Source organism: Triticum urartu, chromosome 3 (assembly GCF_003073215.2).
Source record: "Triticum urartu cultivar G1812 chromosome 3, Tu2.1, whole genome shotgun sequence".
In the NCBI taxonomy this organism is placed as follows: Eukaryota; Viridiplantae; Streptophyta; class Magnoliopsida; order Poales; family Poaceae; genus Triticum; species Triticum urartu.
The window spans coordinates 144,886,005-144,900,499 of NC_053024.1; the positions used below are offsets into that span (position 1 = coordinate 144,886,005).

At 44.7% G+C, this 14,495-nt stretch overlaps 1 protein-coding gene across 6 annotated transcripts; it reads right to left on the reverse strand.

Moving 5' to 3' along the window:
• Positions 1–4,710: 4,710 nt before the first annotated feature.
• LOC125543336 (dual specificity protein phosphatase 1B-like) lies at positions 4,711–8,599 on the reverse strand. 6 transcript variants are annotated; one of them, XR_007298388.1, is made up of 6 exons: positions 8,329–8,593; positions 7,726–7,861; positions 7,253–7,373; positions 6,386–6,531; positions 5,034–5,157; positions 4,711–4,889 (listed from the first exon to the last, which is right to left on the reverse strand). XR_007298388.1 is itself a non-coding variant. In XM_048706648.1 (6 exons), exons 1-5 carry the CDS (start codon positions 8,482–8,484, stop codon positions 5,123–5,125), a joined length of 594 nt encoding a protein of 197 aa, XP_048562605.1. In that variant the 5' UTR covers positions 8,485–8,597; the 3' UTR covers positions 4,711–4,975; positions 5,117–5,122. The 6 variants fall into 6 exon arrangements, 5 of the variants coding, with proteins under 5 accessions (XP_048562605.1, XP_048562607.1, XP_048562604.1 ...); XM_048706648.1 differs by having other exon boundaries at positions 4,711–4,975; positions 5,117–5,157; positions 8,329–8,597; XM_048706650.1 differs by lacking the exon at positions 5,034–5,157 and having other exon boundaries at positions 4,711–4,975; positions 8,329–8,597.
• Between the last annotated feature and the right edge of the window lie 5,896 nt (positions 8,600–14,495).

Below are 14,495 nucleotides of genomic sequence, written 5' to 3' on the forward strand. Positions count from 1 at the left end.
ACTTAGCCCATCACAAGCTCTCACGGTCAACGAAGGATATTCCATCTCCCGAGAAGACCCGATCAGTCTCGGAATCCCGGTTACAAGACATTTCGACAATGGTAAAAAAAAGACCAGCAAAGCCACCCGATGTGCCGACAATCCCGATAGGAGTCGCACGTATCTCGTTCTCAGGGCAACACCGGATGAGACTAGCTATGAGGAGAACCAAACCTCAAGTTTCCCCGAGGTGGCCCTGCAGGCAGCTCGGTTCGGACCAACACTTAGACAAGCACTGGTTCGGGGGGGGGGGGTTAAAATAAAGATGACCCTCGGGTTGGCCGACCCGAGGGAAGGGTAGGTGGTGGTGAGGCAAATGGTAAAACCAAGGTTGGGCCTTGCTGGAGGAGTTTTATTCAAAGCGAACTGTTAAGGGGTCCCCATAGCACCCAACCGTGTAAGGAACGCAAAATCAAGGAACATAACACCTGTATGACGGAAACTAGGGCGGCAAGAGTGGAACAAAACACCAGGCATAAGGCCGAGCCTTCCACCCTTACCAAGTATATAGATGCATTAATATAAATAAGAGATATTGTGATATCCCAACATATCCATGTTCCAACATGGAATAAACTTCATCTCCACCTGCAACTGGCAACGCTAAAAGAGGGGCTGAGCAAAGCGCTAACATAGCCAAACAACAGTTTGCTAGGAAAGGTGGGTTAGAGGCTTGACATGGCAAAATGGAAGGCACGACATAGCAAGTGGTAGGTATCGCGGCATAGCAATAGAGCGAACAACTAGCAAGCAAAGATAGAAATGATTTCGAGGGTAAGGTCATCTTGCCTGAGATCCCGCAAGGAAGAAGAACGAGTCCATGAAGAAGACAAACGGACAAAGTCGGACAAATCGTCACAAACGCGACGTTATCGGAACCAGCCCGAAGAAGCAACACCGGAAAGAAGCAAACAACATAGTAAACAACCATCACATAAACATGGCATGATGCACAACCAAGTATGATGCATGTCCGGGTTAATGAAGAATGGCATGGCAAAGTGCAACAAACAACACTACAAATTAAGTGGAGCTCAATATGCAACGAGTTGCATATTGCCGGACACCACATTTGATTATTTAGTTCAATCTCGTTTATGTACCCAACAATATTAAATATTCTTAAACATGGCAAGGGTTGTAGCAAAGTAAAACTACCTATCTAGGCAAGTTTAAATGAGGCCGGAACAACAAGCAATAAGTCCGGAAAAACCTCATGTGCATATTAATGGATTTGGTACTGTTCTGCCCTAAACACAATTTTAGGGTTGTTAAACATGCAAAGTGACGCCACCATGTTAAACTAGACATTTTCTACCCCATTTACATATAAAGATTATTAAATTTGGAGCTACAGTTATTTAGCTATGAATTAAAGCATTTTAGCATGGCAATTAAGCAAATACATGCAAACAGCAGTTTAAACATTTTAGCCATAGATGAAAGTGGCATATTATGAAACTACACAAAATTCTAAGCATTTTTCATATATAAATTATTTTAATATGATGCATGGTTGAAAAGTTATTATATGCATGATGTTGGAGGGTTTTTCTGTAAAACCGCGGTCTCTGGAAAATTGATAAATTCGCAAAACTAAAAAAAATAGAAACGGGCCGAAACAAAGGTTGGCCCAATAGAACACATGAGGGCTTGGGGGGTTTCTCACCATGGGCCAAGCCCAGGCGCTGGTGAGGAGGCAGCTGGGCCTCGAGATCGGTCAGCCCACGCGGGGGGGGGGGGGGGGGGGGGGGGGGGGGGGGGGGGGGGGGGGGGGGGGGGGGGGGGGGGGGGGGGGGGGGGGGGGGGGGGGGGGGTCAACGGTGAGGCGGGACTTGAACGGCAGGAGGCCTGAAACAGCAGCGCGGCGATGGGGTTCCGGTCGAGGACGACGTTCTCCAGCGAGGCAAAGGTCCGGCTGCTGCGAGGGAGCGATGGAGATGGCGGGGCCCCGGGGTAGGGCTTCAGGTCTGCACGGGGTTGGAGGAGGACGACGCCACCATGACTGCTCCAAGGTGATGCGAGGCTGGAGGCACGCTTGCGGGGCGGGCGAAGGAGCGGCTCCGCAGCGGCTGGAGATGGACTTGGCGAGGCAGGGGCGCGCCATGGCCGGTCAACGAAGTTGGGGTCATGCCGAAGTGGTTGCTTGCGTTCTAGGAAGGTGAGTGGTGGAGGCGTTGGTGCTTCCGACGACGGTAGACGGCGGGACGACCACCGGAGGCGGCGCGAGGTTGAGGGGAACCGATTCCCGGCGGTGGGAGGCGGATCCGGTCCCCGGAGATGGGTCTAGACGGTGGTGCCGGACGAGCTCAAGATCCGGGCGCCATGGCGTCATTGTTCCTGTTGACAAGAGGGGAAAAGCAGGGGGTCATAGAGGGGAATGAAGAGCAGAGGAAAGGGGAAGCAGAGGGAAGGGGAAGCGGAGGGAAGAGGGAGAGGCCTGGCTGCAGTTCGGTTGCCTGCTCCGGCGAGGAGCTGCAGGCGCGGTGAGGAGTTCAGGTTGGGGGATTGGTTGCTGGTTGGTTTGGACGCGGGAGGATTTGGATCTGGGAAGATCCCAAGGTGGGAGGAGAGACGAGGTGGAGTGGCGGCGCGGTGATGGAATGGATGGGACAACTCCCTAAAATTTAGGGTTGCCCTCTTATATGCGTTGTTGGGTTAGGTTAGGGGGTATTCGGTCCATCCGATCGTAATCAGGCGGTCGAGAAAAATAGGCTAGGGAGTCCAAACAGAAAAATGGAGATGTTTTGTAGATGTTAGGGGATGATCCGGATCCAACGGTGACGACTGCCCGGGTCGGGTCCAGGACAGCTTTCGGACGCGCCCGAGGAGGGGTCGGTTGGAACTTGTGGGCTGTGCAAAAGGGCTCGGGTTGAGAGGAGAGAAGAGAGAGAGAGAGAGACCCGGCAGCAGTTTTCGAAGACCGAAAACGTCCGACGTATTGACCGGCTATACTGCCGCTATAGTTTAACGGTTGGGCTATCAAACGGACTTTGAATGTGATGAAACTTGGCACGCGGTCTACCTACACTATAACAAGACCGCACGCCAACTCTCATCCCATTTCGAGACCCTTTTTCAGCCACTTATAAAATAATATTTCGGACGTGTCGCGGGCGCGTGCAAGTGTGGCTGGGCTCAGAACGGATAACGGAAATAACGAGGAGACCGGGATGGATGCAAGTTTTGAAAACATGATGATGCAATGCACATGATGACATGACAAGATGCAACACGCGAGCAAATGACATGGCAACAACGACGAACAACTGGAAGACACCTGGCGCATCGGTCTCGGGGCGTCACAAGTGGGACGTATTTACTTTGGTGAGGTGTTATCCTGAGGTAGATCCTGCGACAGTAAAAATCGTGAACGTGGCATAGGCGAGGGTGCGCCCTTTGCGCCACCGTTAATGGATTTTATTATTGTGTGGAATGTACGAAAAGAAAGGAGTCGCTGCATCTTCAACAACACGAGGATGACTTCATTAAGGTAGCATGCCTTTTTATTTTTTAAATTATATCTGATTTATATTAGATCAATAGAAGATTCGATGCAATCGGATATAGGGTAATTGAACCCACATACACGAAAACATCCGAAAAAAGGAGGAGCCTATGACCACGACTATATGCCTTAAAATTCTTGCCGAAATCTCGCGTCGTTGTACCACCATAGCTCACGCCAATAATGGACAACATAAGAAATTCAACCGCCAAAGTGCCTACAAAGACCTGTAAAGGAACAAATCTCGTTGAATCGCCATAATAGTAGACCGCTGCATACAAGGAGATTGGCAATCATGCCAACCATATTGGTGGTGGGGTGGGGGCGGGGGGGGGGGGGGGGGGGGGGGGGGGTCACCCTGATCTAGGCAGGCAGCCGCACTAGCATTGCCAGACCAAGCCAACAACCTTACTCACAAAGGCTCGAAGGAAGAGGTTGTCGAAGAAGACGATGATACCACCGCCCATGCACATGAAACCACATTGACAAACAACACTAGATAACCTACCAATCGTCCATCAATAACTGCGGGGACAAAAACTCCAAGGCTCCTCAGCAATGCTGCACCAAGCCTTACCATAACAGGATTGGAGCCGAAGGACTTTCACAAGATGACATCGCCATCACCGTAGGAGCGCCGTCCCCTTGACCCAAAAACCTACGACACAAAGGACGAGAGAAGATGATTCCCTCCCCTCTGCCTCACAACGACAGCCAAAGACTGAGGGAGGGGAGGGGGGGGGGGAGATTGAGGTCCCCCTTCCTTCGACACACACAGAAGGCAATGCTCTTAGCGGTTGCTAAAAAGACATGATTCCTAAACAAATTAAGTACAACATCACTAAAATGCAACATCTAATGCGTTGGTGTGCCTGTCTCTAATTTTGTTTGTACGGCCTAGGATGACACGTTAAAAGCTAAACAAGGTGGTGGTTAATCCGATGTGAAAACGTCCAAAATAGCGTCAACCGAGTCAGAAATTTGTTGTCTTCCTTGCATGCATAGCATCATGGCCGCGAAGTTAAAAAACTACTTCATTTTGCTTCGTATGTAGTCCATCTAATGAAATCTCTACAAAGACTTATATTGAGGAACGGAGGGAATAGTATCATGTACCAGGACCGTCAGTAACAGAATAAACAGACAACCACGAACACCGAACAGAAGCTAATTCATGTCACACAACCACCATACCAATTTTTTTTCAAAGATCATACATACACATCTTTCATTACAGAAGGCTGCTGCTGCTGAAGAGCATTGAGCATCAAAATGGAACAGGTCGACAGGAAAATTCCCCGTGATTCAAACAGGCCCTAAATGAAGAGGGCAAAGGTATCATCTGCATTACAGGGAACATTTATTACAGGGGAGACTGCTGTATCATCTGCATTCTTGTAGCGCTGATTCCCTGGGCTAAAAATTACCCTAGAACATCACAGAATCAATTAGGAAATGAGCATAATAAGATGGCTGGAACTCATACCAGTTGCAACGGCCCTGTTTGATTTCTGGAGGTGATAACATGCAGTAAGGAAGCTATTCACAGCGGGTTCTTGATATTTACACCTGTAGTTAGTTAGATTGCAACGTTCTTTGTCCCTGCTCCACTGCACACCGATGGAAGTTTGGCATGTAAGATTACTCCCACTGTGGTTAGGCCTATGATAAACTAAGAACTGGAAGTGAACTAAAAGATGATGAGTGAAAACTTAGTGAATACGATTAATACAATTGAGTCATGGTACCAATGACATCTAATACTTGGATCCATGCACAACAACAAAGCCTTTCAGTCCCAAACAAGTTGGGGTAAGCTAGAATTGAAACCTATAAGATCTCGAAACCTAGCCATGGTTCTGGCACGTGGCTAGCTAACTTCCACACTTCCCTGCACGTGGATAGCTAACTTCCACACTTCCCTGCACATGGCTAGTTCTTTGGTGATATTCCAGTCCCCTTCAGGTCTCTCTTTACGGAATCCTCCCATGGATCCATGCATCTCACCAAAAAAAACTTGTTTATTAAGCGTCAGAGGTAGTAACTGACAGTGACTAAGGCTGAGAGTTAAGGAAGAAGAGATGTGTATACAAAAAACGGAAACTCTAACATTAGCAAACTTAACAAGGTTCCAGTACGCTTTTCTTCAAGCCATGTTGCTAGGAAAATGTTGTGCCAACAAGCAAAATAGCGTACTTCCTGACATAATAAATATCTCGAGGCAGTAACGGGAAAATAGTACCCCCTCCGTCCCGACATAATAGCATACTTCCCAACATGCCAAATATCTCCAGGCAGTAACGGGAAAATAGTAGTGAACCTACTTCTATGCTTCCAAAGTTTGGTTTAGCAACAAAAGGAGAGTTTAATCAGCTTATATGTGCAGCCTTGCTTGCAACTGTCCTACTCCTTAATCAGGCTGGTTCAGGGAAAAACATTACAGCAAACATCTTTCCACAGAAAATATAGCTTCACTATAAGCAATTATACACGGAGAAAACATTTAGAAACCCAATAAGGGCTGGCTGGCTATGTGGGGATTATTTAGGTCCACTAGTTACATATTGGCAAGGACTTGCTACAGTTTCCCTTGCAATTCAAGGGATTTAGTATATCCCTTCTGGTCGAAACAAGCCCTAAAGATTTGAATATACACTTGTAGTCAAATCATAGGTTGGGATCAAATGAAATAGACACAAGAAACTATGAAGGAATTGACACCCGTAATACTAAGTTGCTGTTACTTGGAAAACTAGGTTATTGATATGAAGAAGCAGTATGTTAAAAAAATGAAACTTACAAACTGTTGTCATAAAACAAGAGATATTTGTATTTTACCTTGCAGAGACTTCTCAAAGTTCACCAGCTGGGATATAAAGCCCGCATTGGGTGCTATTTGAGGTCGTTTGCTTCTAACTAGTGACATGGCACTTTGCAGGCTCATCTGATGCTTCTTCATAAGATATGCAAGAACAACTGTGACACTGGAAATTTAGATAAAGATCACCTCAGAACTAATTTGTCTCAATAATGTGCTTCACATTTCGGTCACAAAGCCAAAATATTATCCATGACACATCTACAGATACAGAAATATGTGATTTTATATAACATAATATTGCTCTAAATTTTAAATGGCACCACACAATACTACATACCGATTTATTGTAATGACGACTAAGAAAGTTGTTTCAGTTATTAAATAGGAAAAGGGCTATCAATCAGGAAATAACTGATTCATAGGATTATGTGACCGATTAATCATTCAACGGCATTAAGAAACATGCTCTTATACTTCCCATAACAGATTCTCGTTACATGCTAAGTGAATGCGTCGATTCACATGTAAATTTGTACATTTACACTAAATTCAAATAAGAACAATTTTATCATATATGCATATTATCATTTTTCTGTTTTGACAATGGAAACATCATCATGCTCATGTCACTGGTATATCACATCATGTTTTCATCTGTATTTGTTCCACTAAATTAGAGCCTTCCACTTTAGTATATATTGGCAAAGAAAATAATTTTTGAATTAAGGCTATCTCCTTGGCACGGCACTCTAAAGTCTAAACTGCATGTTTCGTTGGGCCAGCAAGAAGACTTTGACTAGGGAGGTAGGGTGGCTGATAATATAACAATATTGAATGCATTCCAAAATAATTGACATTAAACAACTCGTAGGAAACAACTTTACCTTCGTGACCGACCTGCAAAGCAGTGAACCAGCACATTGCCACCAGTGCAGGTACCCTCATCTATGAAAGTAAAGCATTCACCGAAATGCTTTCCCAAATCAGTGTCTGGGCTGTCAAGTACTGTGTCAAAAAAGAAAGTATGCCTTTAGTTCTGTATGGAACCTTGGATAACAAAAGAAAATTGCTAAGGTAGACACAATCAGTAAATGCTAAGAAACATGTCAAAAAGAAGTAAAGGCTAAAAACCACTAATACAGAGTAAAGATTTAGATGTTCCAATCTAAATTTTGTTATCAGAATATGAATGCTCTAAACCAGAATTGATACACATCAATTTTAAATATAACGAAGATGGTAAAAAGTTGGCTAATATGTCTATCAAACATATCAGGAATGTCAGGATCTTGGGATTATAAAGGTCATAGGCCAATATCTTAGCTGGAAACACAGGTAAAAATTAGGAGAGCGGTACCCTCGATCTTCTTGTATGTAAATTCTGCTGGAAAGGCGGGATTCAGTGATCTGGCAACAACCAAGATGTGGGTGATGTTCAAGCTCTTCAGAGCCTCGTTGTTCAGTGCTGCTCCAACAGAACCCAGGTAGAGGCCCTTCAAGTGATAGAATCAAGATGTCAATCAAAGTAATTCAACTGCTTCACATAATCCTTTTATTTTATAAAAAGTGCAAGTACGTTATCACCTGATACACCTGTTGTAAAATGTACTCCTACATGCCAGCATGAATTATGGCTAGTTTCTATACGCCATACAAATCCTAAAGTTAAGATCAACTGGAGAATTCTCCACCTTCCATTGAACAGAAAAGGACCCTCGTTCTTCTACGGCCAATAACATTTCCAGAAATTAGCAACATCTAATGGTAAAAGCTACAACACAAATTCCAGTTCCACAAAAAATGGATCGCGCGATCTAGATCAACGAATCATAGTGAATCTGCATCAGGAAACCCCAACCATGCTCCAAACATCGGATCCCGCAATACATCACTAAATCGCATCAGGTAATCCTATTAGGCGGGAAAGGGTGGTGGAAGAGAGGCCGTGGAGCTATCAGACCTGGTCGACGAGGCAGGGGGTGTTGTCGGCCTTGCGGTACCTCGCGGCGCACAAGCCCTGCATCAGCGCCATGAGCACTCTGGTCTGGTGCTGCTCGTAATTGTCCATCTCCTGCTCGTCCCTCCCCGCCGATTGCCCCGCCTCCGGCACCGACATCGTCAGGGTCCCTCCCTCGTCCTGACTCCCAACGAATGGGGAAAATGGTGAGGATATTTCTCTTTTCTTCCTTTCTTTAGTAAAATGTACTCACGGTCAGTAAAACTTATGGCTCATACCTAATTTTGTCACTGGACTTTAATACCGGAATCAGGGTGTATAAATTGCCCCTAATGATCACTAATCATTTATCCATTGCCCTTACGAATTTTTTTTGTCAATTTAAGATTGCTTTTACCACGCTTTTTTTATGGTAACACGTGTCTTATTCATATAAAAGAAATAAAATACAAGTCACGTAAGGATCAACATGACAAAACTGAAAAGATAGCAGAACATCTCTGAGCTTGACACCAACGCCCGTCACCTGCCTCCGGCACCACCACAGCAACCATCGAAGAAAAAAAATGACGGATCACCTCCTCACCCCGAGCTCCATTGCTGATATGCAGCTTTGCGGACCTCCAAGGTGGCTCACTAAAAGTGAAGCCATTGCCGTTGAACGAGTCAGACCGGGGCAACACCCTGGACACGTCATCGAACTCCAGTTCTGACATCCCAACACGACTAAGACACCGAAGGAGGAAACCATACCTGCCATCCACGAATCACAAACCCATCACACGTTCCATCTTTCGGATGTCGTGAATGCATACCGCAATCTACATCTGCTCCTGTACTACCTCCCAAACTTCACGCCGACGCTGGAGCAAACATCGTTACAACGGCGGAGCCCGAGGGCACAGGTCCACCACGAGGGTGCCACCGCCGCCACGCCATCCTTACTTGAACAGACTGGTTTCCAAATCCATCCCTAACCATAGGACCGATGGCCTCGTCAGGGAAGGATCCGTAGAATCTTTATTCAGCGCCGTCATTATCGCCGCGAAGCCAAGATGATGAACATCCTAAAAACCTAGACTACAAGGGAGTAAGAACGATCCACGCGTGTGGATCCGGCGACCCCCCTCACCATCGATGACCGAGGTCGCCGGCGAAGGGGAGCCGCCGGAGGACGGTGCTGAAAGATGGCCTCTCCTCACGACGGCTAGGGTTCCAACAACCAGGGAGGAGAGAAAAACCTATATCCCACGCCTCGAGTCTATTCTATTCTTTTGCTGTGTGCCCGTACAACTGCAACAAGGTATAAATATTCTAATCTATTAGTCGCGATTTAACTGACCGTATTAGTATTAATATTATTTTTTACGAGAAAAACTTTCAATCTATTCATCAACTATCAAGGTACTATAAAGAACACTAGAAGTAAAAAGTACATCCAGGTTCATAGACTATCTAGCGACGATTATAAGCACTGGAGTAAGCCGAAAGCGCGTCACCGTCATCGCCCCTTCTTTATCAGAGTCGCACAAACCTTGTTGTAGCAGACAATCAGGGAGGCGTCGTGCTAAGACCCCATAGGACCAGCACACAAGAACAACAACCAACCGTCGATGAAGAAATACGTAAATTAAAAGGATCCAACATATAGACACATGAACACAGATGAACGAAGGCCGGATCCACGTGGATCCACCGAAGACAAACGCCGACCAAATCCCATGAGATCCGAAGGAGAGCAATTTTCACAGGCCCTCTGACGATGCTGAAAACACCACCGAAACGGGGGCTAGGCGGGAAGGACCTTATTCCATCTACAGAGAGTCGTCGCTGCCTCGCATCTTGCCCATGATTTAAGTGTCTAAATAAAATTTAAGATTTTACTTGATAAAAATGTGTTGACTTATCAAAGAAACCATGATATTAGGACCTTAATAGGGGTTGACGTTCCTACAAAAGAACCTTGACACCAACGACCATACCCTCGAAGAGGCTTGTTCGAGCGAACGGCGTCACTAGATAGTGATCCATCAAATAAAAGAAACACCCACCAAAACATTCAAGAATTTTCATGCTATAATAAAGAGATTTGTCATGCTAAGAAAAATAACCGTGATGGTACAATAGAGAAAATTACCATGCATGTCAAGGATTCTGTCATGCTAAAGCAGAGAGAAGTGTCATGCGTTCCAAAGATTTGTCAGGTTGTAGCAGAAAGATTGTGAGGCTAAAAGGAGGAAGTTGCCCACATGTTTAGGAATTGTCATGCTAGGCAGAGTAGTTGTCGTACATGCTTCCAGCAATGATCATGTTGCGGGTGCCATGCTACACACAGCATCGTTCCCTCGGGAGGATATATGTAAGCAAAATATTGTGTCATTTCCCGGGAGGGTGCGTGTGAGCGAACAATGTGCCCCATGAAAATTTTCATGTGTCAGCACTTTAAATTCGTGCACAGTTGACACATTAGAGAGTGTTCACTCGAAAAAACATTCATCAATTTAATAGTGTATTTGGTAAGTCAATATTAGGTGGGACAGTTAAGAGGATTTTCATGGAAAACAGGTGAAAAAAATTAGAGATGGGAGGGAACAAATCTAAATAGAGAGAGATAGGGAGGGTGTACATAAGGTTGGACGAAGGACGAGGTGGATGACAAAATCTTATGTTCTTTTTAAATAGGAGAGAAGAGATATTCCACTTGTGTGACATATGACTATTGATCGCAGGGACAAGTGTTCGGATTACATGGAAGACACACCAAGCATGGTGGATTTTAACGAGCACCCACACTGCCCAATTCCCCCTCCCTCCCTCGGAATCCCATCAATTTCTATAGTACCCTCACTTATGTCCCCGATCACAAGATGGACCGGGGAAGTCATGCATGGGTATTAGAGGCTTGTACGTTAGTGTTGTGAGTCTATATATGGACACAAATTGTTCACACATCTACTACCTAGGGTTTCGTCTTGTGGTTTAGTTAGGGGGTGGTCATAAGTGGGCTTTTGATGCATTTGCTATGGTCAAAATATGCTATTAAATTGATTCATGTGCTCCACATTGTCCAGTTGTGTGTGCAAATCATGTATTCGAAGGGTTCCATGTACCGTGGTTTTGGTCGCCCTAGGGTTTTGGTAGGGTGGATAGGTTTTATGGTTAAAAGGTGGTCAATTTGATACATGTAAGATGTATGTCATGTTTATTAGGTGATGCAACGAATACTTCTCTATTTAGTCAAATCATGGTGGAATTTTTGTTGGAACTAGCTGTAATATGGCATATTGTGATGAGACTTTAATGTAGTTTGCTTACCGTGTCAAGGATTATTGCTCAGTAGTGAACAATTTGGTAGAGGGAATTGTTTATGTGAAAGCACGAAGAATCAAAGTGCACGAGCATTTGCCTGGCTTAATCGTCAACGGAAAGTGTAATCACGCCCTTAACCATATTTTGATGTTGATAACAGTATACATATAAGGGACTAATTATATTTGGTAAGTGAATAAACATGTTTTAGTTCACCTGAAAATTATTTGTGTGAATCATAGACCCCCCGAAATGGATACGACTCAAGAATGGTGCAATAATGACATGAAGTGAAGCTTTTCATTTATATCTCGAGTTATAGGTATCCCGCAATATTAAGAGGAGATCAAATGGGTTCGTGATGGATTTGCTCAAGCCAATATCACCTAAACACTATTCCACTCAAATCATACACAAAAAGTCCAAAGCCATATATACCATCTAGTCCTATGCATACTTGGTTTAGTCAAAAACACCCAACTTCATTTTATGGCCGGACGGTCTAGCATCAATGCAGACTGTCCGACCAGTGCGAGGAGTGTTTGGCATCCTTGTGGGACTGTCCAGCTATATCGCCCAAATACATCAATAGCCTAAATGGCTAAGCTGGACATTAGGCCGAACAACTATCCAGAGAGAGTTTTTGACCGGGCTTATAGTAGGACTGTTTGGGTCGCTACCCAGACTGTCCGGCTTGCTAGAAGGCGTTTGTCTTACGGCTCTAAAGACATCAGTACCCCAAAATGGACATTGGGTGGGGCGTTTATCCAGGGTACATTTTCGTCAAGGCTTATTATCTGATCTGCGTTGCTGCTTGGACATCTAGCATACCACCGGAATGCCCATGCTACTTTCTGGACGTCCGGGCAATGCCTTTTCTTCCCCTATTATTCAGACTTCTTTGTGCATTACTAGAGTGCCCGGACAATCCGGGTTACTAGCCGGATGATACGTCTCCAACGTATCTATAATTTTTGATTGTTCCATGCTATTATATTATCTGTTTTGGATGTTTTATATGCATCATTATGCTATTTTATATTATTTTTGGGACTAACCTATTAAACTAGAGCCCAGTGCCAGTTTATGTTTTTTCCTTGTTTTAGAGTTTCACAGAAAAAGAATACCAAACGGAGTCCAAACGGAATGAAACTTTCGCGATGATTTTTCTTGGACCAGAAGACATCCAGAGGACTTGGAGTGCACATCAGGGAAGCCACGAGACATCCACAAGGACGGAGCTCCCCCACCCTTGTGGGCCCCTCGTGACTCCACCGACCTACTTCTTCCGCCTATATATTCTCAAATATTCCAAAACCTATCAGGAGAGCCACAAAAACACTTTTCCACCACTGCAACCTTCTGTATCCGTGAGATCCCATCTAGCGGCCTTTTCCGGCGTCCTGCCGGAGGGGGATTCGATCATGGAGGGCTTCTACATCAACACCATTGCCTCTCCGATGAAGCGTGAGTAGTTTACCTCAGACCTATGGGTCCATAGCTAGTAGCTAGATGGATTCTTCTCTCTCTTTGATTCTCAATACCATGTTCTCCTCGATGTTCTTGGAGATCTATCCGGTGTAATACTCTTTTGCGGTGTGTTTGCCGAGATCCGATGAATTGTGGATTTATGATCAGCTTATCTATGAATATTATTTGAATCTCCTCTGAATTCTTATATGCATGATTTAATATCTTTGCAAGTCTCTTCAAACTATCGATTTGGTTTGGCCAACTAGACTGGTTTTTCTTGCAATGGGAGAAGTGCTTAGCTTTGGGTTCAATCTTACGGTGCTTGATCCCAATGACAGAAGGGGAACCGATGAAGGAAATATGCCCTAGAGACAATAATAAAGTTGTTATTTATATTTCCTTACATCATGATAAATGTTTATTATTCATGCTAGAATTGTATTAACCGGAAACTTAGTACATGTGTGAATAAATAGACAAACAGAGTGTCCCTAGTATGCCTCTACTAGACTGGCTCGTTAATCAAAGATGGTTAAGTTTCCTAGCCATAGACATGTGTTGTCATTTGATGAACGGGATCACATCATTAGAGAATGATGTGATGGACAAGACCCATCCGTTAGCTTAGCACTATGATCGTTTAGTTTATTGCTATTGCTTTCTTCATGACTTATACATGTTCCTATGACTATGAGATTATGCAACTCCTGAATACCGGAGGAACACCTTGTGTGCTATCAAACGTCACAACGTAACTGGGTGATTATAACGATGCTCTACAGGTGTCTCTGATGGCTCTTGTTGAGTTGGCATAGATCAAGATTAGGATTTGTCACTCCGTGTATCGGAGAGGTATCTCTAGGCCCTCTCGGTAATGCACATCACTATGAGCCTTGCAAGAAATGTGACTAGTGAGTTAGTCATGGAATGATACATTAAGGAACGAGTAAAGAGACTTGCTGGTGACGAGATTGAACTAGGTATGATGATACTGACGATCGAATCTCGGGCAAGTAACATACCGATGACAAAGGGAACAACGTATGTTGTTATGCGGTTTGACCGATAAAGATCTTCGCAGAATATGTAGGAACCAATATGAGCATCCAGGTTCCGCTATTGGTTATTGACCGGAGATGAGTCTCGGTCATGTCTACATAGTTCTCGAACCCGTAGGGTCCACACGCTTAACGTTCGATGACGATATGCATTATGAGTTATGTGATTTTATGTACCGAAGGTTGTTCGGAGTCCCGGATGTGATCACGAACATGACGAGGAGTCTCGAAATGGTCGATACATAAAGATTCATATAATGGAAGGCTACATTCGGACACCGGAATGGTTCGGGTCGTTACGGATAAGTTAGGGAGTACCGGGGGTTACCG

Coding starts and splice junctions, on each gene's coding strand:
- LOC125543336 (XM_048706648.1), bottom strand. CDS start 8,484: ATGTCGGTGCCGGAGGCGGGGCAATCGGCGGGGAGGGACGAGCAGGAG. Junction 7,862..8,328: donor CCCCCTGCCTCGTCGACCAG/GTCTGATAGCTC, acceptor TATCACTTGAAG/GGCCTCTACCTGGGTTCTGT. Junction 6,532..7,252: donor TTTGCAGGTCGGTCACGAAG/GTAAAGTTGTTT, acceptor CTAAATTTCCAG/TGTCACAGTTGTTCTTGCAT.